Source organism: Sclerotinia sclerotiorum, genomic scaffold (genome assembly GCF_000146945.2).
Source record: "Sclerotinia sclerotiorum 1980 UF-70 scaffold_2 genomic scaffold, whole genome shotgun sequence".
NCBI lineage: Eukaryota > Fungi > Ascomycota > Leotiomycetes > Helotiales > Sclerotiniaceae > Sclerotinia > Sclerotinia sclerotiorum.
Window position 1 is genome coordinate 1875726 of NW_001820834.1, and position 22480 is coordinate 1898205.

A 22480-nucleotide genomic window follows, 5' to 3' on the forward strand; every position below is an offset into this window, starting at 1 on the left:
TCACCAATGGTACAAAAACAGCTCAGTTTTTATAATGCGGGGATGACATTACGGGAGGTTGCACTGGTGACTGCATATATATCATGCACCACATTTGCACTCCCTCGCTCCACGCCATGTAGGTGCATACACAGTATATACGGTTATACATAATCAGCACTGCCTAATTATAGTCTCCCTTCAACAAGAGGCCTAGCATTTGTTATATTTACCTTTGACGCCCTGAAACTTGCTCCATTGAAGTTCAGCTCAACCTAGAAACTCTCGAAGGGTTCAGCAACCTCACCTTATCACTTGAATTCATCTTCCAGCCATTACGAATTATCATGAATCCTACAGTGGTAATTGCCCCTGGAGCATGGCCATTAGTTGAATTCTATCAACCCCTCATCCAAGCCTTAGAGTCTCGCCACTACCCTGCTGTTTGCAAGATTCCATCCTCCTATTCGACAGAAACCGAGACGTTGCAACCAACGAACCCCGACTGCAGACATCTTCGTGAAGAAGTCTTAAAGCCTCTAGTGAATGAAGGAAAAGATGTTGTTCTTGTCATGCACTCATATGGCGGTATCTAGTAAGCTTTATCGGTTCATTCACCTCCTTTGTTCTAAATGCCTCATTTTGTTTCTCAATCTCAAGATCTAATTATATGTTTCCTCATAAATATACATTTTTTCACCAACTCGTCATTTTCCTCAATGTACTTCGAAGTATTTTTTGGTAGATAATGCTGACTCCTTAACCTTGCAGTGGTGGCTCGGCAGTCGAAGGTTTGAGTAAGACAGAACGAGCTGCCAGTAGTAAAGCTGGTGGAATTATCGCCCTTATTTTCTGCGCCGCCTTTACAGCTCCTAAAGGAATGACGCCAATGCAGGTCATGGGTATTGATCCTGAGGATCTACCAGATTGGATTCATCATGATGTAAGTCCCATGTCACTTTTTACCGCTTTCTCTTTTAATACCCATCAATTTTCGGCACTAGCCACCTAAACATGTATTTCCTTTTCATAACAGTCAATATGTCTTTTATACTTGTACTGACAACTCTACTCTAAATCAGAAAGAAACCAACCTAGTCAACCTTACCAAAGCCCGAGAAATGCTGTTCCACGATCTCCCGGACGATGAAGCGGAGAGACTAGCCAACGCTCTCCCAAAGCAGCCCTACGCTTCCTTCGCGACTCCAGTGCTGTACGATCCATACAGTGATCCATTTTACAAGGGCAGATTAGGATACATTTTCACGGAGGCTGATCGTATTCTTCCATTGGCTGCACAGGAAATATATGCTAAGCAGGCTGGAGCAACAGTGACTTCTGTCTTAAAAGGCTCGAGCCACTCTCCTCATTTGGAGAGGCCGGTTGAGTTGGCAGATGCTACTATTGAGATGGTTAAGAAAATTATTCAAGTATAGCGGAGACTTCTATGGTAGACAGTTTCTGAGGGTTCGGTGTGACTTTAGTGGGTTTAGTTACTTTGGGTTGATCACTACGCTGCTGTTTGCAGTGATAGTCCAGAATTTGACATTGCTCGTTTTCTGCATTTCGAAGGATTTTACTTTTCCCTATTTGTGCGGTCAACCACCACGCCAATCCGTTCATTACGTTGGCAAACCGCTCACAAGTTACTCTACTGAAGCCCTCGCCGTAGCTATCAGGAGAAACGGGGAATTCTGCGTAAATTGCTTGGGGCTTAACTTTTGATGCAGTACCAAGAACATTGACAATCAGCTGATCCTTGTCGCGGGCTGGAGCCGGCTTTCTGAGATATTCTTCGATTTGGGTAATTTCCATCGTAATGTCAAATAGGCTTTGCGGATTTTACTGTGGGGAGTTATGATCACCTAGTTCTGATACTCTTGCAGATTGCTCTAAATACTGCCAAGGAAAATCAATGCTCGTAACCCGGATATACAAAAAACCCCTTTATTGAAATCGCTTAGAATCTAGATGTTCTGGAGGCAGTGACATAGCCCTTTTTCCGCCCCCATCTAAAACTCCATAACTAACCCACCACACAACCCCTGAACCCCTCTATCTAATGTTAGTATTTTTATCAGGCAACGTAAGATAACCGGCGAAGCATGTGGTGTATTATTGGCATATTAGCACCATCACCGTCTTGGGGAGTCTCTCCAATATGACAGGCCTCAGCGCCCAGTTTCTTCAAGCTGTACAACTTTTTAGCATGAAAATATGAGTTCAAGAGTGTGGAAAAAGTCCATGAATGTCTTGATCATAAATCTCTGCACACATCAGCATATTCGGAATTTTAGGCAGTCGGCGAGTAGGTATTAGATTGCGCTTTTCGCCTTACACAAGCCTTGATGCAGCCGCTAAATCTTTCTACCTCAGTCTAAAAAAAATAAGCCCTACCGGAGAATTTCTTTAAAAAGCTGGGGGATTTGTGCAAGACACATGTAACCTTAATTTAAGAGCCGGGATGGCCACGTTTATATTGGCTGTGGCGGTTGTGGTGTAACTTAGTCATGCATGTCAGATGGAAACTCATCTGCCATGTCATTTTAGGGGGTTACGGATAAAGTCCAAGTCTCTGGCATTCTGTCGCCATCGAATTCACACCTCAGCTGTGCTTACATTGGAAATATCCGTAGGTGCTATGAAGAGTGTGATCTTCGCATATACACAGTGTTAGCAAAACCATTGGATGATGCCGAGAATTCCAGACGATTTCTTAAATTATTAACTGATAAATCGAAATAACCGTGAAATAGCTATGCTAATCAATGTAGCATTTCAGGGGAGGTATGCATATGCTAAATCCTTTCCAATATCAGCTCTTGCGGCACAAAACACCAATTTCAAAATTCGCCCGGTAGATGCACGTGTGCCAATGCGGCACTGTCAACGTCCAAACACCCGGCATACCTTTTGAATAGGCTATTAGAGCTGCTTGAAAGCTACGCCGCATACCAAGCCGTTCTTTAAAGGCTCCCGGAGTGATATTGTCTGGCCATATGAGTCTTCTATTTGTGCGACAAAAGCTTTTTCTTCCTTTCGCAAAGCTGGTGCCCGTAAATTGGCCATCTGTACACCATTAACCGTGAAATATTATACCATAATAATCTTTAGTTATTCTACATGCAAATCTAAGTACAAACATCATGGATCCTAGCTATAGCGACAATACCAAAGAAATTAGAGCAGAGTTATCTTCACTCACAAACAAACCATCTTCAAAATCCCTGCGAGATCAAGTGAGAATCAACGGCAGTTCCGAACAAGTTCTGCACTGAGGACATCTGACAGGTTGGAGACTTCATGTTCTCACACTATGCTAAATTCTCATGATAGGATGTGACATATTCAAACGAATAGTATTTCTAACATGATGATAGTATCTGCCTTTCCATATTCCTGCCAAATCTCGAGGTCTAAATCGTCAGCACTTCCCCCGTCGACATTACAAATGAACTTCATGGATTCAGTGAAGCCGGTTGGGTCATCGTCAGCTATTTGATCACTTATACTGGTAAGCAAGCTTGATAAACTCAAATCTACAGGCACTTTCTGTCTCTTCTTGAAGATCTGCTGACGGTGGTAGCATTTATCATACCTGGGCCAAGATTAGCGATATTTTGGGCGGGAAGAAAAGTCTAGCTACCTCACTCGATATTTTCACGGCTTTTTCAGGTTCATGTGGAGCGTCGCACAAAATCACACACTTGTAAGTACATTTACTGTGTCAGGTATCTCTTAGCCAAGCTTCTAACGTTATTCACAGGATGATATGTCGCGCGTTTCAGGGGCTTGGAGCCGCGGGTTGCTTTTCGATTGCCACGATTGTTTGTTTTTGAGATGGCTCCAAAAGAAAAATATCCCATTTGCGGAGTAAGTTTGACTGAGAACTCTTTGTTTTCACCATATTATCACTAAGAGAAGAATTATTATGCTATTATATCTGTAGATTTAGCATTGGCGACCGCACTTGGACTAATCCTTGGGGGACTCATCGCGGAGAATACTTCTTGGAGATGGGTGTCTATCCTGAAGTATGCTTTTCGACCTAATTACATTCTTAGAATAATCGGCTAACACCACGAAGCGTCCCAGCACGAATAGTCACGATAACGTTGCTACATCTATCCAATGCCCGCCGCTTTTCTAAGCCATGAAAATTCTTTCTTGGGCCAGCCGAGTTTAAAGGCGAAACTATCGATTGAATCCCCTCTCCATATTGACGCCCTCGGGACTCTACTGTTGCTTGGGATCTATTTGTTACCTCCCTCCTGGAAGCATCTGCAAAATTCTGATGAGGATCAACTACTAAAATAACGCTGCTTGTGCTATCAGGGGTGTTCCTCATTGCGCTCCTATTTTGGGAACGCCATATTACAGTAAGCTCATTCCAACAAGAATCTTCTTCCCTTGACGTTTCATGCACAATAGAGCATGGATAGGTATGCTTTTCACATCTCTCCTTCTAGGCGTCCCATTCGTCCCATTCACGGTACCCGTGGTGAACATTCCACAAAAGTTTCAGACTGTCAAAGGACTATCACCACTTCAAGCCGGAACTAGGTTACTTCCTTAAGCACTTTTAGCACCTATTGGTTCCTTCACGGCAAATGGTATTATTTCAAAAGCAAAGAAATTTCGACCCGTATTTCTGGTTCTTGTAGGTCCATTCTGCAAGTTCTTGGACCTGATCTATACTCCACATTAGACACTGGCACTGATATGAATAAAAGCCAATATGGTTTTCAAGCAATCTCTGGTTTTGGACAGGGAATCTTATTTGGTACTCTAGTCTTAATGACCCCATTTAACGTGGATTTACAAGATCTTGGTATGTAATCTATTTAAATACCACATAATAATAAATCCAACATATCACATATAGCCACCGGTACAAAGGCTATGGTACAGTTTCGTCAACTTGGTAGTGCTATTGGACTCTCAATAGCCTAGAGCCTAATGAACTCCCAACCAGCATCCAAACTTTCCGCGGTTTTTACCAAAGAGCAACTGACCACCCTTTTACAAACCACGACTGCGGTAGCTCGATTTTCACCAGATCTCCGAGCTCGGGTCATTGGTGTATTTTCTTTTGTATATGGGCTGCAATTGAAAGTTGTAACTGCCTTTGCTGCTGCCAAAGTCCTTACTCCGCTTTTAATTTTGAAACGGAAGCAAATAAGAGTTGGGTCATGAAGGCTATGTTGAGAACAGGCTTTTAAAAATTTGGTGTAATAAACAAGAAATAAAAACAACTTTTTATGTGAGATGGCAAGAAGTCTAAGAGGAATTATATAGATGTAGTCAGTATAGTTCAGGAAACAATATCAGGCCAATACCTCTTCCCACTCGACAAATTTAGTTTCCCGACTCATAACTTCGGATTGGGCCAATTAATTCAGACAAATAAACTGATTCGGACCTCTAATTAGTGTTGGAGTATTCCCTATATCCCTTTCCATTCTCATGATAGCCTCCTCAGCCACTGGAACCGGTGTAGAGAAAGTCACTCTCGCCCACCCTACTTCGTGCGGAATACCATTGTAAAAGTTTCAGAGACTAACGAAGACTCCATTTTTAGCGAGCTGCGAGAATATCTCATCAGCTTCTTCCTGTGTTCTCGCATCCGGAGCTAATTTTGCAAATATGAATATTCCTTCCATGGCAGGCAGAAATTTTATCTTCCACTTGCTGGGGCTATCTGCAAATAGCTTGTATGATGTCGTGAGGTGGTCAGAGTTCGTTTCTATTAGGCGAGGAGGGCGAGGAGAATCAAGTAGTAGTCTTAGATAAAGCGAGCTAAGCGTTGAAATACTTGCATATGATAGTAAAGAGATTGCAGTCGGAGTGGGGTGTTAATTTGTGATACGAAACAGCCCTGTAAAATTCGTTAGTTGAAAATCAAAGGGGGGAGAGCTTATGAAACACATACGGTTCTGATACCACTTGAACTGAACATTTGCTTCCGCTCAATACCACATGAACCTTATCGAAATCAATCAATCCTTTGTTTCGTATCGAAAGTACTGATCGAAATGGAGCTATGTGTTCATCTAAATTCTTATAGCTTTTTATTTATTCCAAAGCATACAACTCATCTGAAATCAGATGCAGGCCTCTTTCTTGACGAAACTTCTGACAAGCCTCGAGATAATCCTTCGTGTAACATCGTGAAAATGAATTACGTGGATCACAAAGAACAACGGCTCTGATACGCGAGGGTTCTGAAGCTGTATCATATGCAATGATGAGAGAGGATAGAAGTTCTTTTGAGTGTGAGCTTGGTGTGTAAGAGGTGAGTGAAGCTACAATGGTGTGAACATTTGTACGGAGGTACGGTTCCATGCCAGCTGTAGGAAAATGTTACTATTGAGTTCTTTTGCCGGAAGGAAAAAACAGGGTTAATGCAATTAACTTACACTAGGATGCCCTAAGAAAGCAAAATTTATTTACTATAAGAATATATAAGTACTTCCTGAAAGGCCTAAAATATTAATATATGAAGTACATTATGTATATAGATTTATTAAACAAATATCCAAAAATAAGATTTCTAAAATCTAAAGAATAATCTTTATAAGAAGTATTTATAATGTGGTTTAACACCGAGTGTATCACTTTTACCTCAATTTGCACTTTCTAACTTATATCATTTAACAATCATTAAATCAATCAATTAAAACTATTAAGAATCTAATAATCTAGGATCTATTATATTATTTTGATAAGTTCTTGAATTATGACCAGTCTTTCCACACTTACTACAATATCGATTAGTAGATGATTCCCTATTAGAATTTTCCTCATTTTGATACTTATTGTATTGAATCTGAATATCAATCTCTTATTGAGATAATATATCTGCAGCTTCTTATTCAGTAAATACTTCTTCTTGATGTAATTAAGTCTTTTTCATATATCGATATTTATTTAAAACTTCATTTATCTTCCGAAATATATAGTTTTTTACATTTAAAAATATATTTTCATATATTAATCTTTTTGTATCTTTAGTTAAAATTAATATAATTTCGAATATAAATATAAAGAAACTTGATTGATGATGAATTATTCGAGATTTCATTAAAGTTGATTAAGAAAGAACTTCAATTGGATTATGAGAAGTTTGAGAGTGTGACCAAAAGGGTGTTTATAGACCAGCAATTGTATTTAACTTAGAATCTACAGGTGAAGAGCACCTGTAGATGGGGATAGCTACTCTATATATACACAAATGAATGGCCTAGCCGCAATGGCTAGGCAAAAAGAAGTCGTATTTATTCCTCCAATGATCTTACTTTACCGATAACCATTGATACCTAGTACTTGTCCGGATCTGATCCTCAGGTCACCTAAATCGCATACTAATCTCGAGTAATCGTATCATGTGTGGACATGGTTAATGTACCTGAGGTTTCTTATATAATAAAGGTGGGAGGAAAGCAGGGATTTCCGTCACACAATTGCTGGTCTATAAACACTCTTTTGATCACAATCATTAATAAATCTTTTATAGATTAATTCAAAAACAAGATATTTATAATATATAATTAAAAAATTATTATTAAATTATCTATTATTTTATTATTTTATTATTTTATTATTTTATTATTTTATTATTTTATTATTTTATTATTTTATTATTTTATTATTTTATTATTTTATTATTTTATTATTTTCTATTAAAAATTCTTCAATAACTTCTAAAAAGAAAATTAAAATAATATTTTTCTTAGATTTTTAAAAGGGTTTAAATTTATTAGGTCTAGAAGGTGAAGGGGTTGGAGTTGTGTTGTTGTAACGATACTGTACTAAAGGCAGCGGCTGCCTAAGGTTCGTCGGTTGGTAGTTATGGGTTAAGGCTTTATCACTGGTATTTACTTGGAAGTGAAGTCGTTACTAGATTAAGTAGAATGTAGGTAAACTAATTGATAACTAAGTTGAGCACGAAGCTCCTAGGGCTCCTTATCACGTGATTTCTGATGGTGCGTGCGCATACGATCTTCAGGTGACCAAGATCACATACTAATTCGATGAAATCTGATCGTGTTTGCACAAGGCCTAAGCTCTCCTAATTAATCAGTTTGCTACCATCGTAACACCATCAATCCTAATGGTGAATCGTGACAGTTGTATTGTGTTGTATTGTATTGAGTGTATGTGGAAGGGTGAGTGTGAGTGTAAAAGAGTTTGATGATTTTGTTGAAATGCTCAAATGTTAATTAGAACAATTTGGATTATAAATAAATAGAATATCTCGCTGTGAGCGCCGAGTATTGAGATATAATTCTGAGAGAGATATTTTTTGAGACGTTCGAATTTTTGATCGATGTGGTTATGGTCGATATGGTGTGAGATGATCAAATATTGTAATTTTAATACTGAGATGCTGTGATCGAAATAGATATTGTGATGAGGAGGTTGTAGACTGGATATTAAACTAGCAGAGTAAAGAATAATTGTTGGTGTTAATGAGTATTAACTCCAAATTTTACTATTCAAATGGATATTTACATGATAATATAATCAGGGAATTTATTTATCGATTCTAATACAAATGTTCTAATATAATAGAAAAATTGATAATTAAATTCTTCAAGTTTTAAGATCTATTCTATGAAAAAAACTGTTCATTTGCGCTATTATATTTAAAAACAAAACTCCAAGGATATCTATCACTCTAATCACCATACACCTAACATCAGTCACGTCTAGATCTAAAATCTATCCACATTCATACTTTCCTCTATTATGCCTTCTTCCACTTCTCCCCAGAAATAATCGGACCAATAAGTTCAATAAAATAAGATTTTCCTTTCCCTATCTTTACCATCAAACTAGGGACTCTCCAACCCATAATCTGTCCTACACCACCTGCACTACCGATTGGTACGAAAATCGTCTCTTTCAATGGTTTGAACTCCAGTTGTACAGGATAACCATCCGAACCACCTAAGAACATCTTCAACAATGAGGCTAGGTATCCCGGAGCCGGCGTGGCGGGTTTCTTGATATCGAGATCGCCGGAAATATCTACCGCTAATGAAGAAGATAATGTTGTAATCATAGGGTCGACTTCCATAGCTAGATTAGAACTACCGGCTACGATATCCCCTAGTGCATATATTCCCTTTACATCATCTGAATCAGCTCCTTTGACACGGAAGTATGCATCGCGTGTGATCACTCGTCCTGTTTCATCGAGCCAAGTTTTAGGTAAAAATTGGCTGTTGGCACTACCTCCTGTAGCGTCGATATATATATCGACCTCACGAGAGCTACCATCGCTAAGTTGGAGGGTAGCAGGTGAAGCATCAGGCTGTGCCGGGTTGGTACTTGCGACGCGTACATTGTGTATGACTTCCACGTGCATATTTTCGAGATAATCTTGGGCTCGTACACTTGTTGCTTCTTTAATCCTGGGAAGAAGTCTATTTGCTCCGGAAAGTAGTGTTACTTTGCAGTTAGGATAATTTGTAGCTATTTCTCCAGCCGTTTCGACACCTACTGCTCCTCCTCCAGCGATCAAGACGGTTTTCGCATTTGGAAGTGCGGTGTTTAAGGAATCGAGAGCTTTTTTTGTTATGGATTCATTTCCATGGAGACCCCATAATGGAGATTTTGAGGTTGTGCCTGTGGAAATAATGAGGGAATCATAATGAATTTGTCGCGTATCGCCTTGTTCATTTGATACAGTGACAAATCGTTGTGCAGGGTCCAGATCTGAAGCAGTCCCTTGAATTAATTCGAATTGTGAAGCATCATACTGGGCAAAGGCCTCTGACAAAGGTTTAAAAATCTTCTCTTGTGGGATTAATGTCGAATTGATAAGAGCTCTAGGACTTGCGATTTTAAAGTAGAAGGAAGTATTTGGAGTAACGAGTGTGATGTGGTAAGACTTCGATTGGTCTAGGCGTTGAAGCTGAGGTAAGGTCTGACGAAGCAAATAATGAACAGCATTAACACCTGCGAAATTTCCACCTAAGATGACGATTTCATGAGAATTGGAGTTGGATGACATATTGAAGGGATTTTGGTAAGAAGTTGACTGTGAGATGATGGTGAAGATGGTGATGGTAAGGTCGAATTCTGAAGATTTGTTAGGATAATGGCTATAGAAACTGGGGGTCTATGGGTTTGTGGGTGAATAGGGCAGAGCTTCTGCGACAATTTTTGGAAAGACTGATCATGATAGCTAGCTGGGTTATGAAGGAAGTCGTACGTACCTGATATGTCACCGGGTGATATTCCTTGAGTAATTTTCTAGATGATGAAGCACTTGAAAAATCTCAAGATAGAATTATTGTAGGGGATTTGAATGAACCTTTTATACTTGTTAAATTTTGTCCGCTCGGGCTCAATCAAATTGATGTCGTGGGCACGGATCTTTTAGCTCTCAAGGTTACCTTGAGGTAGTACGGAGTATGTAAGTCTTACTAGGTATTCACTCGAGCAAAGCTTCTGTACTTTTACTTTAGACAACCAATTTCAATATTCCCCGTCACATCATACTGAACGATAATTTGTCAATAATAATTGTCATCACCTTTTAGAGATTACAAATGTTTCTCGTTCTAGCAAATGGAAAAGTCTATGGTGCGCATTTAGACATAGGTTACATTATAATGATTATGTTATCAAATGTTGCCGCAGTCTTTATCTAATCAAAAGCATTTCCGCTGAGGAAGAGAATCATGGCCCGGGCACAAACCCTTGTTTTCCTGCTGGAACTACTTGAACTACAACACATAACAGGTAGGAGGATTACATAACTTCTGCCATAAGCACGTGACATTGCTGAGCTGATCAGGGCCTGCTTAATAACATTTTATTGAGCGGAAGGAAAGGAAATAGGTACAGTATTGTCTAAATTCACCAGTAAAAGAGTTCACACCAAACCCTTTCGCAAGGAGAATCGGAGTTTTTAATCTTATATCGGAATATCTAAAAATCCGATAGAAATTTGAGATTACTTATAAATGTGGTCGCGAATTTATATACTCCGAGCCCTAACCTATTATTGATTCTCTTCTTACAGGGGGTTAGTGTGAGTTCCTACCGATGAATTTAGACGTTAAGGTTATCAGAAGAAATTAACTCATCTCTCGTGCCTTAAACAGATTGAAAAACTTCATTTATGAGGTTAGAGTCTAATCTCGCCGTAAACGTATGACAATCACGTGAAATGCCACGTAGTTTGTCTAACTCGTGACTGGATCCACCCCCATTTTTATACCTATTCGTTCAACTTCCATTCAACATTTCGACGTCATCATCGACTCATTCTATACTCTCTTCCTGTATCTCTACATTTCATTTCATTCATATACAATGGCCACAGAAACAGAACTATCACTTTTCTCCAACGATTTAATCTCAGAGGAATGTCAAAATTCATTACCTGAAGGCTACAAATTCCGTGCTCTTCAACGATCTGATTTTCATCATGGTTATTTGGGTGTTTTGCGGGATCTTGCATATGTTGGACCCATTACAGAAGAACAGTGGGAGGAACGTTTTGATGCAATGAAGAAGTGTGAGGATACTTATTATGTGTTGGTGATTGTGAAGGAGGGTGGTGATGAAGAGGTTATTATGGGAACGGGCACACTTGTCGTGGAGATGAAATTGTGAGTGCATTTCACATCTTAGACTTCTCTTGGAAATGACGATTAGGAATTCTAACAATCTTTGGTTTTGAAGCCTTGGAAATCTGGGTTTACAGGGTCATGTAGAAGATGTGTGTATTTCTGCAGATCATCAAGGACAGCAATTTGGCACGAAACTTATTAAGGCGTTGGATCATATTGCAGCTGAAAGAGGTTGTTACAAGGTGCGTACATTTTTTTCATTACCAAAACTTGAATACAGCAACTGCTAAAGTCTTTTCAGAGTATACTTGATTGCGGTGAAAAGAAGAGGGCTTTTTACGAAAAGTGTGGCTATGAAGGAAGAGGTTACGAAATGCATCATTATCACGACCTTGAATCAGAGGCTGCATTGAATGGAGTTTGAGTTCAAGTTGTACACGCTCTCAAGTCTAATGTTTGCTTCTACAAGTTTGGTGGTAGCAAGCGTGGCTCATGATAATGGTATTGAAAATTTACTTCCTAAAGTCTTGCGCTGCCTTGCTCACTTTTCTTTTCGAATTTATCATTTTTTGACGCATCTAAACGTTCAAAAAACATCTCAATATCACGATCAACAACAGCATATTCCTATTTTGTCAAAATGGGCAAGATTATTCCTTTGCTAGACTGGTACGAATATCTGTCTATAATCATCTCAATAAATCAACCAAAGATACGCCTACTCCAATTGCCCTTCGGAATCTTACTGGAACAAGCACATTGATGCATTGGCTTGAACTTCCCAAACTCTCAAAATCTTAGCTTCATGAGGCATTACTTCCACAGTATATGGAATATCATAAATCCCCTCCCTATGTTTCCACAAATCACGAACTCGATAATGATCCCAAGTCATAAGAAGATCCCGCCGAGGACTCAAGCTCATTTCCGCAGTGAAACTTCCCCGATTGAGTAGTGCAACGGCATAACTCCCATCCGACATTTCTTTAGCATATACTTGAAGATCCCCATCAGCTTGATAACCTACACCAACCGTTTGAGCCGATATTCCCAGCGAATCTTGATTTATCTCAATAATCTCCCTATTCGTAAGAGTTTGAAGATCATACATATCCAAAGTGCGTATATCAGAACCAATAAGCAAAGGAGAAGCAACCATAGCCCACATACTAAAATGAGTACGATACTCAATATTCGACGCACCCGTTCCAACCAGCTGAGTAGAATTTCCATTCAGACCAACAATAAGCACATCATAATCATTCCAATGACCCGGACCCGAATATTGCACTAGGTTATTTCCTCGATCTATCATATCTAATACGTCGAAATAATATTTTTCTCGCTTTCCCGGATAGTTGAAATCGTCAGAGATGTCTTGTCCGATTCGCCATTGATTTGCTCCCTCTTCTGCAGCCCATTCCCAGATATCGGCCCATCCACAATGACATGCATGGTATACGATTGCACGACCACTCGCTCGTAAAGCCTTTGACATTTTCAATACAATTTCTTGGACTTTGGATTTTGGTGCTTCGCTATGAGAACAACAACTGGAAGAATCAGAAAATTCCTATCAAAATGGTGCGTAGAAACCCTAATTTACCTATCATATTTCAAATGATCAACTCCCCACTCAGCAAACATCCTCGCATCTTCCTCTTCATGCCCCAAACTCCCCGTATATCCCGCACACGTCACATCACCAGGACCTGAATAAATACCTAATTTAAATCCTCGTTCATGTGCATAATCTGCTAGTGCTTTTATGCCGTTTGGGAATTTAATAGGATCGGCTTCGAGAGGGTAGGATGATCGTGGGCCTTTGTGCCGTTGCCATCCGTCGTCGATGTTTATGTAGATGTATCCGGCGTTTTGGAGTTGGTTGTGGACCATGCTGTTGATGGTGCTTTGGATTAGGGTGGAGGTGATTAGGGGGCCGAATTGGTTCCAGGTGCTCCAGCCCATTGGGGGGGTAAGGGCGAGGGTTTTGGGCTGGGGGTGGGTTGGGGAGAAGGAGGTTGGGGAGGAGGAGGGGGAGGATGAGGATGTATTTAGACCGTGAACGAGGGTGAGATGTATTGTTTGCACAATGCAAGATAGTAGTACTGTTGGAAAATACATTGCCACGATTCTTCTTTGCCAATGTGAATAAACATCTACAAACAACCTTTTAGAGCTTTCCAGGGAATCTTTCTCAATTTAATCATTTCATCAATAAATTCACTCATTCATTGATACGAAGTCACACATACATATACATATATAGACACATACAACCCAATTCCCCACAAACCACAAATTACAAAGCCAAGAAACACAACTTATATCTCACATCTCACAATTCTCACATCAGCACCACCCTTTCTCTCTCTTTTTCTAACCTCCCTTCTCTACGAAAAAGAAAAATCCTACCCTCTGAGTGCATCACCAAGACTGCACAGCATATTCAGCACATCCAAATCCAAATCCAAATCCTTGGTATTGATTTTTCTGCTGCAGTTAAAACTGCATATGTGATTATGTATTACGAGTACATATCCTACATACATATACATATAACCTTAACTAATACAGCGTATATATATTCAGCCGCAAACTCATTCATGCATGTATGTATATGGGCAAATGAGTTTTATCAAAGTAGATATTGATTTTGCTGTGAAGGTGGAGGCGAGGGAATGTAGGTAGGTAGGTAGGTATTGTTTAAGTCATTAGTTAGGGGTAGGTTTTTATATTTAATTCTGTATTATTGGGTTATTAATAGGTCGTAGGTACCTAGGTAATATATATGGGTAATTATACAGAAAAATCACAAACTGCAGGTGGATAGAGTGATTTTGGGGAATTGGGGTACGGATTTAGATTGGATTGGGTTACGTTTTGTAGATATTAGATTTATATATGAATACAAATATGAACCTTTAGATTCCAGAAATACGTAATTACACAGAACTTATTTATCTAGTTACCTAATACTGCCCTGCTACTCGTACCCTACTACCTACCCCAAGCCCCAAACTACCCCGCAACCCATCAACCCATCAATCAATCTTGTAACCTTCTCAAACCCTCCCTACATATCCGGGAACACCTTCCTAAAAGGGAGATTTCTTGATATCGATATCGGCAGCTCGTTCATGCCAAGATGACTATCTGCACTTCTGATTGATTCGCTCTTCGGAGAAGTGCCGCGTGCATAGGTATCTAGCTAGTACCACTCAGTGTACCCCATTTTATGTTTTGTTATCTTGATGCATATCTACGACGATATGATAAAAGATAAAAGATAGGAAAATATTGATAAGGATGTAAGCAAATTCTTATTTATGTGATATAAACCTACAAATCTATAGATTTTAATCTCACAAGAAATAACTCTTTTTATTCTTTGCAAAGTGATTTTGGTATTCAGTACTTCTTTCGTTCTACTACTTCGCTCTGTGTAATACCTAAGTAGGTAGGTATCGACGAGACGACAACACATTGATATTTAGAGTTCGGTGTAACCTGACTCAATCCAACTACATCCAATTCAATACAATAATAACCTTCTACAACCTCATCTATTCATCTCTCATTCTCCCATAACCCCTTCCCAAAAAGCCAAAAATCAAACAATCAAAATGGACGTCGACGTCCCCGACACAGAACCTCCAAAAATTCCCCAAACCCACACCACCAACAAATCCCTCCAAATCGACGCGCAAACCGCTACAGAAATCGAACACACAATGACTTTTCGTGATGGACTCCGCAACTATCCCGCCGCAATAGGATGGTCAGCATTTTTCTCCCTTGGAATTATCATGACGGCTTTTGATCCGCAGTTATTGGGGAGTTTATATGCGACGCCGGCTTTTCAGAAGGATTTTGGGTATTTGTTTAAGGGGGGTTATATTATTAGTGCGCCGTGGCAGACGGCGTTGGGCATGGGAAATCCAATTGGTCAGGTTGTGGGAGCGTTGCTTATTGGGTTTCCGATGGAGTGGTATGGTCGGAGATGGGTAGGTTTTATTTTGTTTTGGTTTTGATTTTGGTGTTGGTGTTGATGTTGATGTTGATGTTGGTAGACCAGAGGCTAACTATTGATTTGAAAAGACGTACATGGTATGTGTAGCAGGCACGGCAGCATTGATATTTATGCAATTTTTCGCGCGATCATTACCGGTTCTTCTCGTTGGTGAACTAATCGGAGGATTGATATTGGGTACTTATACGACTATCGCGCCTACCTACGCATCAGAAGTATGTCCCATTGCGCTTCGAGGACATTTAACTTCTTATATTAATCTCTGTTTTGTGATGGGTCAACTCCTTGCCAATGGAGTTATTGCTGGAACATCTCAACTCAATAATCACTGGGCGTATAGCGCGCCTTTTGCAATTCAATGGTTATGGCCTCTCATCATCTTAATCGGTACCATCTTTGCTCCTGAATCGCCATGGTGGCTCGTTCGAAAAGATAGACTTGAGGAAGCGGAAAAATCGTTGAATCGTCTCTCTTCGAAGAAAATCAATAATAAATTGGTCTTGGCTATGATGATTGAGACGGATAGGTTGGAGTTGGAGATGGAGACGGGAACAACTTATTGGGATGTTTTTAATAAGACTAACATACGTAGGACGGAAATTGCAATTGCGGTATTTGTTACGCAGGTTTTTAGTGGGATATATCTTGTGGGATATGCGGCTTACTTCTTTCAACGTGAGTTTTCATTTTCGTGTCAAGTGTTGATTTCTTCGTTTGTATAGGTATCTTCGTTTTCTTTGTGCACACACACCCATTCACACAATCAAAATACCCTCTTTTTCTTGGAACAGATACACACGTTTAAGCTATTATATTCGAGTGCTATTTGAAAACAGAATGATGACTTAATCACTCATCACTTCAGTCGCCGGCCTTGCGGGATCCAAAGCTTTCGATATGAGCGTCGGATTTCTAGCCGTTGGTTTCGTAGGAACTATCCTATCATGGATTTTGATATCAAGATATGGTCGAAGACGCATCTACAACACTGGACTTGCTGTACTCACGACAATTATGTTCATTATCGGAATCTTGGATTGCGTACCAAATTATTCGAAGCGTCCCGCTGTCATTTGGGCGCAATCAACACTCATGGTATGTTGAAGAATATTCGTCGCCGTTCTGTGATGTATAGAATCTGATGATTGGCTTGTATTGATCGCTCTGCGTGAATATAGATCGTTTGGAACGGTATCTTCGACCTTACAATCGGACCAGTTTGCTATACAATTTTCTGCGAGGTATCCGCTACTAAAGTTCGCGCCAAAACCATTGCTGTGGCTACCGCAATGCAAGCGCTTGTTGGAATCGTTATGACAGTCGCAATTCCTTATATGATCAATCCGGATCAAGCGAATTGGAGAGGAAAGATAGGATTCTTTTATGGTAAGTAAATGTTACATTTAGTTATCGATCGCGACAAGAAATGTGTCAATTGAGAGGTGCATTGGTGAATCGAATGACACCAAATATATTTATTTGGTGGTATTAATATCGAAAGAGGATAGTAATAACTAATATTTGAATAGGTGGTTGTTCGGTAGTATGCTTTATATGGTGTTGGTTGAGAGTTCCAGAAACCAAAGGAAGGACGTATGAAGAATTGGATTTGATGTTTGCGAAAGGCGTAAAGACGAGAGACTTCAAAAATTATAAAATCGATTAATGTATGTATGTACGTCCGTTCCAGTCCTATTCATTGATCAAGATTGAGATTGGGCTTTTACCTATAGAGATTTCATGAAGGAGTAATTCTTTCATGTTCACCTATCAGTGAGTGCAGTGCATTGACGAATTGATTGCCTCATGAATCGTTCCAACTTCTAGGGAATGAATCCATAAATGATTATGACATTTCAAACGTCAATCCAAAATCAAAGTCAATTCGTCGAAACCACCTAATCTGGAAAAAATTAAAAGGGTACCAGTACTTACTTACTAGTACTACTTAGAAAATCAATGCGATCGACTAGCTCATTGACACGACAATGAAATTGAGATGGATGATGCTTATTATTATTATTATTCCTGTTAATCCGGTTACTCTCTCACTATCCGTCATCGTCATTATTTCTCATCAGATTTACACCGGTGTATGATGTCCCGAAGAAGTTCCCACTTTTGAGATGTACATCCGAATCCGTCCGCCACACCAAAATCTTGGATTTGTACAAAAAGTTCGAACTGCCGGCGGAAGGGAACCAAGGCCGCGTAAAGCCGTTCAAGGTCTAGGATAAATCCTCAGCCACGAACAAGCTAAACAAGCTAAACACACTAAAGCTTTCCGAGTTCATGTCACGTTGTTCTTATAAAGCTTCATCCTTCATCATTGGTCCTTTAAGTTTTTCGTCGGCTTTTCTAGCGTGTCGTATCATTTCTAATCTAACGTCTGAAATGAATATCTTATGTTCGAATAACCTATGAAAGTTTAGACTAAGAAAAGTATAATTAATGCACAGAACAGTTTTCCTTTTTTTTTTCTTCTCTTAGTACGAGTGTAGTTTGGTCTGGTATGGTTTCCGAGAGAAATCAAACACCTTACCTCATTCAGCTCATCCGCTAAGTGGCTTCTTCCGATTGAATTTTCCCAGCACGTTGCAACCCCCTTTCTTCAAGCGGTGGACGTCGATTCCGAATATTCCCCAAAATGAGGGGAGATAACAGAAATTGTGGATTGTCGTGTGGGGGTGGGAAAACGTGAGATCATTTCTCTATTTATACTTATTGCCCTTGTCTTTAAAGATAGATGGTCATGATTTCATTTTATTTCACAGTCGTCCGCCTCGTTTTTCTTATCTTTATCTACGGGGTCTTCATCTACTTTTATACCTGGCTTCACGAGGTATACGTAGTCGAAAGACTGGTGGAGATGATGGATGAAAAAAAAATGGAAAAGACTTGAACCAATTCGGTTATTCTCGTCTAAAGCGGCCCGACAAGGCTGCGGGAGTTGTCGGTAAAGGCTACTTTACATGATCTACATCATAAGGCGTAAAAGACAGGCACAAGCTTGGAAAATTCATTAATTTGCATTTTTCGAGGCGTCTTCTCCGGATTTCGTTGTTCGAAAATGGAGACGTCAAAGGATTTGACCATTTGACCTTTTGACATCCGTTTCAATCACTTGCATCTATGATGGAAAGCAAATCCAACTCTTTTTGTTGGCATGATCTCAACATGATCAAGGTTGACCATGCAGAATCACCCACTACCCCAGATTTAGTACCCTGAATCAATCAAATCGTACATGATTACTACCGACATCCCGTTGAATTTGTCGAATGATGTTGAAATCATGGAGACCGTTGTTCGCGTCGCCTCGCCAAAACATAATAATTACTAGATAGTGGGGCACTTTGAACTAAAATGGTCCACTGTCACTTATGAAACTCCATATAAAAAAATTTCACTTACGTCTTAGGAACCACCTTCTAACATGGTCTTACCATTCGCACCGACATTCCCCTCATTGAACTTACCTGAATTAAATAGAAATCAATTGTTAATCTTTGCCTTATCTCTCTGTTGAGCGTGTCTAGCCCCGTCCAGAAAACCCTACATATCTTCGTCTCGTTTCCACATCTGTCTAATGTTTTTTCTTCCATCTCTTCCCTCTCCTTCAACACTGACCTCTCCTTCAACACCGGCCACTCCTTCCTCAACTGGTAGCTCCAACCCTACCTTCTTTTTCCAACACCAATCAAAAGTAATTGGATTCAACAACATCATTTCGACCTGTCAAAACCAAACATAGATTTACAAACGAATCATAAATTGCAGATATGGAGGCTGAGAAAGTCAATACGAATAAAGCCATGCCAGACGATATTACAGCCGCCAATAATTTCCGCGGTCACATCAGGGCGGATGATGAGTCCTCGGAAATGAAAGTTGCAGAGGTTCTTGACGCATTTGGTAATGAGGAGGGTGCAGAGGTTCAATGTAAGGTTTTTACCCTCTTAGCTCCGGAGGATACGAGCTGACGTTTTTAATTCAGATAAAACCATGAGTTGGTGGCAAGGAGCAATCGTTATGATTGCTGAAAATATCTCCCTTGGTATCCTTTCTCTCCCAGCTGTTTTGGCAAAAGTTGGTCTCATCGGTGGCGTTATTGCTATTATTGGTCTTGGTATCTTTACCACATATTCGGGTTACGTCTTGTGGCAATTTAAAATGCGGTATCCTCAGGTATGTGAAGATTTATGGACACATTGGAAAAGAATCCCTGTTTCTGACCACTTTTTAGATTGTCACTTATGGAGACATTGGTGGAGTCATGTTGGGAGCCTGGGGTCGTGAGATCCTTGGTGCGGCTTATGTCATCTATTGTATTTTCAGTATGGCTTCGCATCTTCTGACTTTTACAATTGCCATGAATGTTCTTACGAATCATGCTACTTGTACTATTATTTGGGGTGTGGTTGGATTGGTCGTCTTCAGCTTGCTTTCCTTGAACAGAACTCTTAAGAATGTCTCATTCTTGTCCATCATTTGTATGTTTTTTCACATCTTGATTATCGAATGATACTAACTATTATCATAGCATTTACCAGTATTCTCTCCGCTGTCATGCTCACCATGATCGCATTGGGTGTCTCCCCAAAAGCAGCATCCGGTGCCATGAAAGGAACCTACTCACCCTCATTCCCATCTGCATTCAACAGTATCTCCAACATCGTTTTCGCATATGGTGGACACGTCGCATGGGTCAGCTTTATTGCCGAACTCCGCGACCCCCGAGAATTCCCTAAATCTCTCATGCTCCTCCAAACCGTCGATATTAGTTTATACGTCGTCGCCGCTCTCGTCATCTACAGATATGCAGGCGAGGATGTAGCTAGTCCAGCTCTTAACAGCAATACCCCTATCATTCGTAAAATTGCTTGGGGAATCGCATTACCTACTATCATTATCGCGGGAGTTATCTTCGCTCACGTCACGGTTAAATATGTTTATCTCCGTGTCTTCTCCGGAACCAAGTATCTCAACAGCAGAGGCTGGGTCGCCACAGGAACCTGGGTTGGTCTCGCAGTAGGAACATGGACCATCGCCTGGATCATTGCCGAATCCATCCCCGTCTTCTCTGACCTCCTCGGTTTCATCTCCGCCCTCTTCGCCTCTTGGTTTTCCTACGGTCTTCCAGGTATCTGTTGGTTTTACCTCAACTGGGGAACCTGCACCCGTGGTATCAAGAAAATCTCCCTCAGCGCTCTTAATTTCACTTTGATTATCGTGGCCTGCATTATTTGTTTTGCGGGCTTGTATGCTAGTGGTTATCAAATGCATGCCGATACCTCTTCGTCTCATGGTGCTTGGTCTTGCGCTGATAACCAAACTTAATGTTGGTTATGTATGTATCATAGATAGTTTTTGTGCTGTGCTCGCTGTGGGGTTTTTGGATATTGCGGAGCGAAGCGGAGCAAGTAAGTGCATTTGCGGAATTGGACGCGGGATGCCGGATAGCATGGTTTTCATGGGTGGAACTCTTTTTTTTTTTGGTTTTTGTTGTGAGAAAATCTCGATATGAATGAATGGGCTGGCATGGGATGGGTGTCATGGGCGTGGTTTTGTGTATTAGGAGTCGATTGGATTGGGATCGTTTTTGTCGATCGATTGGTCGATTGGTCGATTGGTCATGCTTGATGGCTTACTTCTTTTTTTGTATATTATATTTTATGGTTGTTAATGGTGTGATGAATAAAGAGGCAAATAAATGAAATGAATCAATGAATCAATGGATGAATAAATGTATTTGTATGATTTGTGAGGTTTTGAGTTTTGGGTTTTGAGTTGTGGATTGGAATTGGAATTTAGTAAGAGTTTTTTGGAGGGAAGAAGGGGGGGAGTTTGGGTGTAGTGGGATATAATTATAATGGGGTTTATGATGGGGATTTGGATACGGGTAATTGTTGAGGAAAGGAAGGAAGAGGGGAAAAAGACGAGAGAAAGAGAGAAAGATAAGATATTATATATACATGCGTGTTTGTATATGTATGTTGGGTAGAGTATTTATAAATAAGAAAGAAACTCTTGTACTTGACTATCTGTTTATAATAGTAGAGAAAAAGTATCTTTTATAGTATCAGAATTTTGATATAATATAAAATAATAATTAAAATCTCAGATTAGAATTCTGAGATATGGTTTAAATATTTAGGTATTAAATATTTACTTTTTCTTTTTATATTTATAGATATATTTGAGTAGAGATAATAATAAAATATATTATATTAGTCCTTAGCTATACACTATACATTATATTCTAGTACTTCTCCGTTGTAGATATCTGCTAAATCCTATTATCTAATCCTACTCTCACTCCTCCGCTCTCCTAATAATCATCCTCTCCCCTTTCGTCTCCTCTCCTCCCATATTCTATCCCCTCCCCTTCCCACAAACCCTACGCTCTTCTCTCTCCTCTCCTCTCGGTTCCTCTCATCTCTCTTCCCTTCCCCCCACCCACCAATCCCATCAATCTTCATCCCATCCACCAACCCATACCTCAACCCCATCCACCTCTTCATCACAAACCCTCCTCCCCTGCCAACCCCCAACAAACCAGCCAAAAATGCAATCTAACCCAAATCGGTCGCTTAGCTCAGTTGGTTAGAGCGTGGTGCTAATATCTTCTCTACATTTGTATAGAGATTCAAAACGCCAAGGTCGCGAGTTCGACCCTCGTAGTGATCATATGATGTCTTTTTGCTGTTTCTGCTGTTGCTTTAGAGCTGCACGTATGCATGTACGTATTGATATTAAAGATGGGAGGAGGGGAGGGTTGGTTGAGATGGATGTGGAAGATTGAGATGAGATTGGGATGGAGATGGAGATGGAAGTTTTGGTCCGATGTGTGTGGTGGGTCGTGGTGGGTTGAGAG

At 40.1% G+C, this 22480-nt stretch overlaps 10 protein-coding genes and 1 non-coding gene across 11 annotated transcripts; 6 read left to right on the forward strand and 5 right to left on the reverse strand.

Annotated features, from left to right (window-relative positions):
* Window positions 1-326: 326 nt before the first annotated feature.
* SS1G_01793 (predicted protein) lies at window positions 327-1415 on the forward strand (the record flags this gene model as incomplete). Its single annotated transcript, XM_001597549.1, has 3 exons — window positions 327-574; window positions 751-922; window positions 1062-1415. 3 exons carry the CDS (start codon window positions 327-329, stop codon window positions 1413-1415), a joined length of 774 nt encoding a protein of 257 aa, XP_001597599.1.
* A 576-nt stretch (window positions 1416-1991) lies between these two features.
* On the reverse strand, window positions 1992-3048 carry SS1G_01794 (predicted protein; the record flags this gene model as incomplete). The annotated part of the gene is made up of 4 exons (XM_001597550.1): window positions 1992-2024; window positions 2318-2356; window positions 2599-2634; window positions 2935-3048. The coding sequence occupies 4 exons, from the start codon at window positions 3046-3048 to the stop codon at window positions 1992-1994; spliced, it is 222 nt and encodes a 73-aa protein (XP_001597600.1).
* A 1728-nt stretch (window positions 3049-4776) lies between these two features.
* On the forward strand, window positions 4777-4932 carry SS1G_01795 (predicted protein; the record flags this gene model as incomplete). Its single annotated transcript, XM_001597551.1, has 2 exons — window positions 4777-4810; window positions 4865-4932. 2 exons carry the CDS (start codon window positions 4777-4779, stop codon window positions 4930-4932), a joined length of 102 nt encoding a protein of 33 aa, XP_001597601.1.
* Window positions 4933-5531: 599 nt separating this feature from the next.
* On the reverse strand, window positions 5532-6786 carry SS1G_01796 (hypothetical protein; the record flags this gene model as incomplete). The annotated part of the gene is made up of 4 exons (XM_001597552.1): window positions 5532-5793; window positions 6071-6259; window positions 6399-6409; window positions 6742-6786. 4 exons carry the CDS (start codon window positions 6784-6786, stop codon window positions 5532-5534), a joined length of 507 nt encoding a protein of 168 aa, XP_001597602.1.
* Window positions 6787-8728: 1942 nt separating this feature from the next.
* SS1G_01797 (hypothetical protein) lies at window positions 8729-10000 on the reverse strand (the record flags this gene model as incomplete). Its single annotated transcript, XM_001597553.1, has 1 exon — window positions 8729-10000. One exon carries the CDS (start codon window positions 9998-10000, stop codon window positions 8729-8731), a length of 1272 nt encoding a protein of 423 aa, XP_001597603.1.
* Window positions 10001-11310: 1310 nt separating this feature from the next.
* SS1G_01798 (hypothetical protein) lies at window positions 11311-11994 on the forward strand (the record flags this gene model as incomplete). Its single annotated transcript, XM_001597554.1, has 3 exons — window positions 11311-11609; window positions 11683-11812; window positions 11872-11994. The coding sequence occupies 3 exons, from the start codon at window positions 11311-11313 to the stop codon at window positions 11992-11994; spliced, it is 552 nt and encodes a 183-aa protein (XP_001597604.1).
* Window positions 11995-12312: 318 nt separating this feature from the next.
* On the reverse strand, window positions 12313-13538 carry SS1G_01799 (hypothetical protein; the record flags this gene model as incomplete). The annotated part of the gene is made up of 2 exons (XM_001597555.1): window positions 12313-13108; window positions 13177-13538. 2 exons carry the CDS (start codon window positions 13536-13538, stop codon window positions 12313-12315), a joined length of 1158 nt encoding a protein of 385 aa, XP_001597605.1.
* Window positions 13539-15196: 1658 nt separating this feature from the next.
* SS1G_01800 (hypothetical protein) lies at window positions 15197-17269 on the forward strand (the record flags this gene model as incomplete). The annotated part of the gene is made up of 5 exons (XM_001597556.1): window positions 15197-15577; window positions 15672-16278; window positions 16469-16698; window positions 16782-16989; window positions 17133-17269. 5 exons carry the CDS (start codon window positions 15197-15199, stop codon window positions 17267-17269), a joined length of 1563 nt encoding a protein of 520 aa, XP_001597606.1.
* Window positions 17270-18585: 1316 nt separating this feature from the next.
* SS1G_01801 (predicted protein) lies at window positions 18586-18934 on the reverse strand (the record flags this gene model as incomplete). Its single annotated transcript, XM_001597557.1, has 2 exons — window positions 18586-18704; window positions 18859-18934. The coding sequence occupies 2 exons, from the start codon at window positions 18932-18934 to the stop codon at window positions 18586-18588; spliced, it is 195 nt and encodes a 64-aa protein (XP_001597607.1).
* A 451-nt stretch (window positions 18935-19385) lies between these two features.
* Window positions 19386-20943, forward strand: SS1G_01802 (hypothetical protein; the record flags this gene model as incomplete). Its single annotated transcript, XM_001597558.1, has 4 exons — window positions 19386-19545; window positions 19601-19791; window positions 19850-20096; window positions 20147-20943. The coding sequence occupies 4 exons, from the start codon at window positions 19386-19388 to the stop codon at window positions 20941-20943; spliced, it is 1395 nt and encodes a 464-aa protein (XP_001597608.1).
* Window positions 20944-22190: 1247 nt separating this feature from the next.
* On the forward strand, window positions 22191-22293 carry SS1G_14629. The gene has a single exon. It is a non-coding gene; the product is annotated as a tRNA-Ile (tRNA).
* The last annotated feature ends 187 nt before the right edge of the window (window positions 22294-22480 follow it).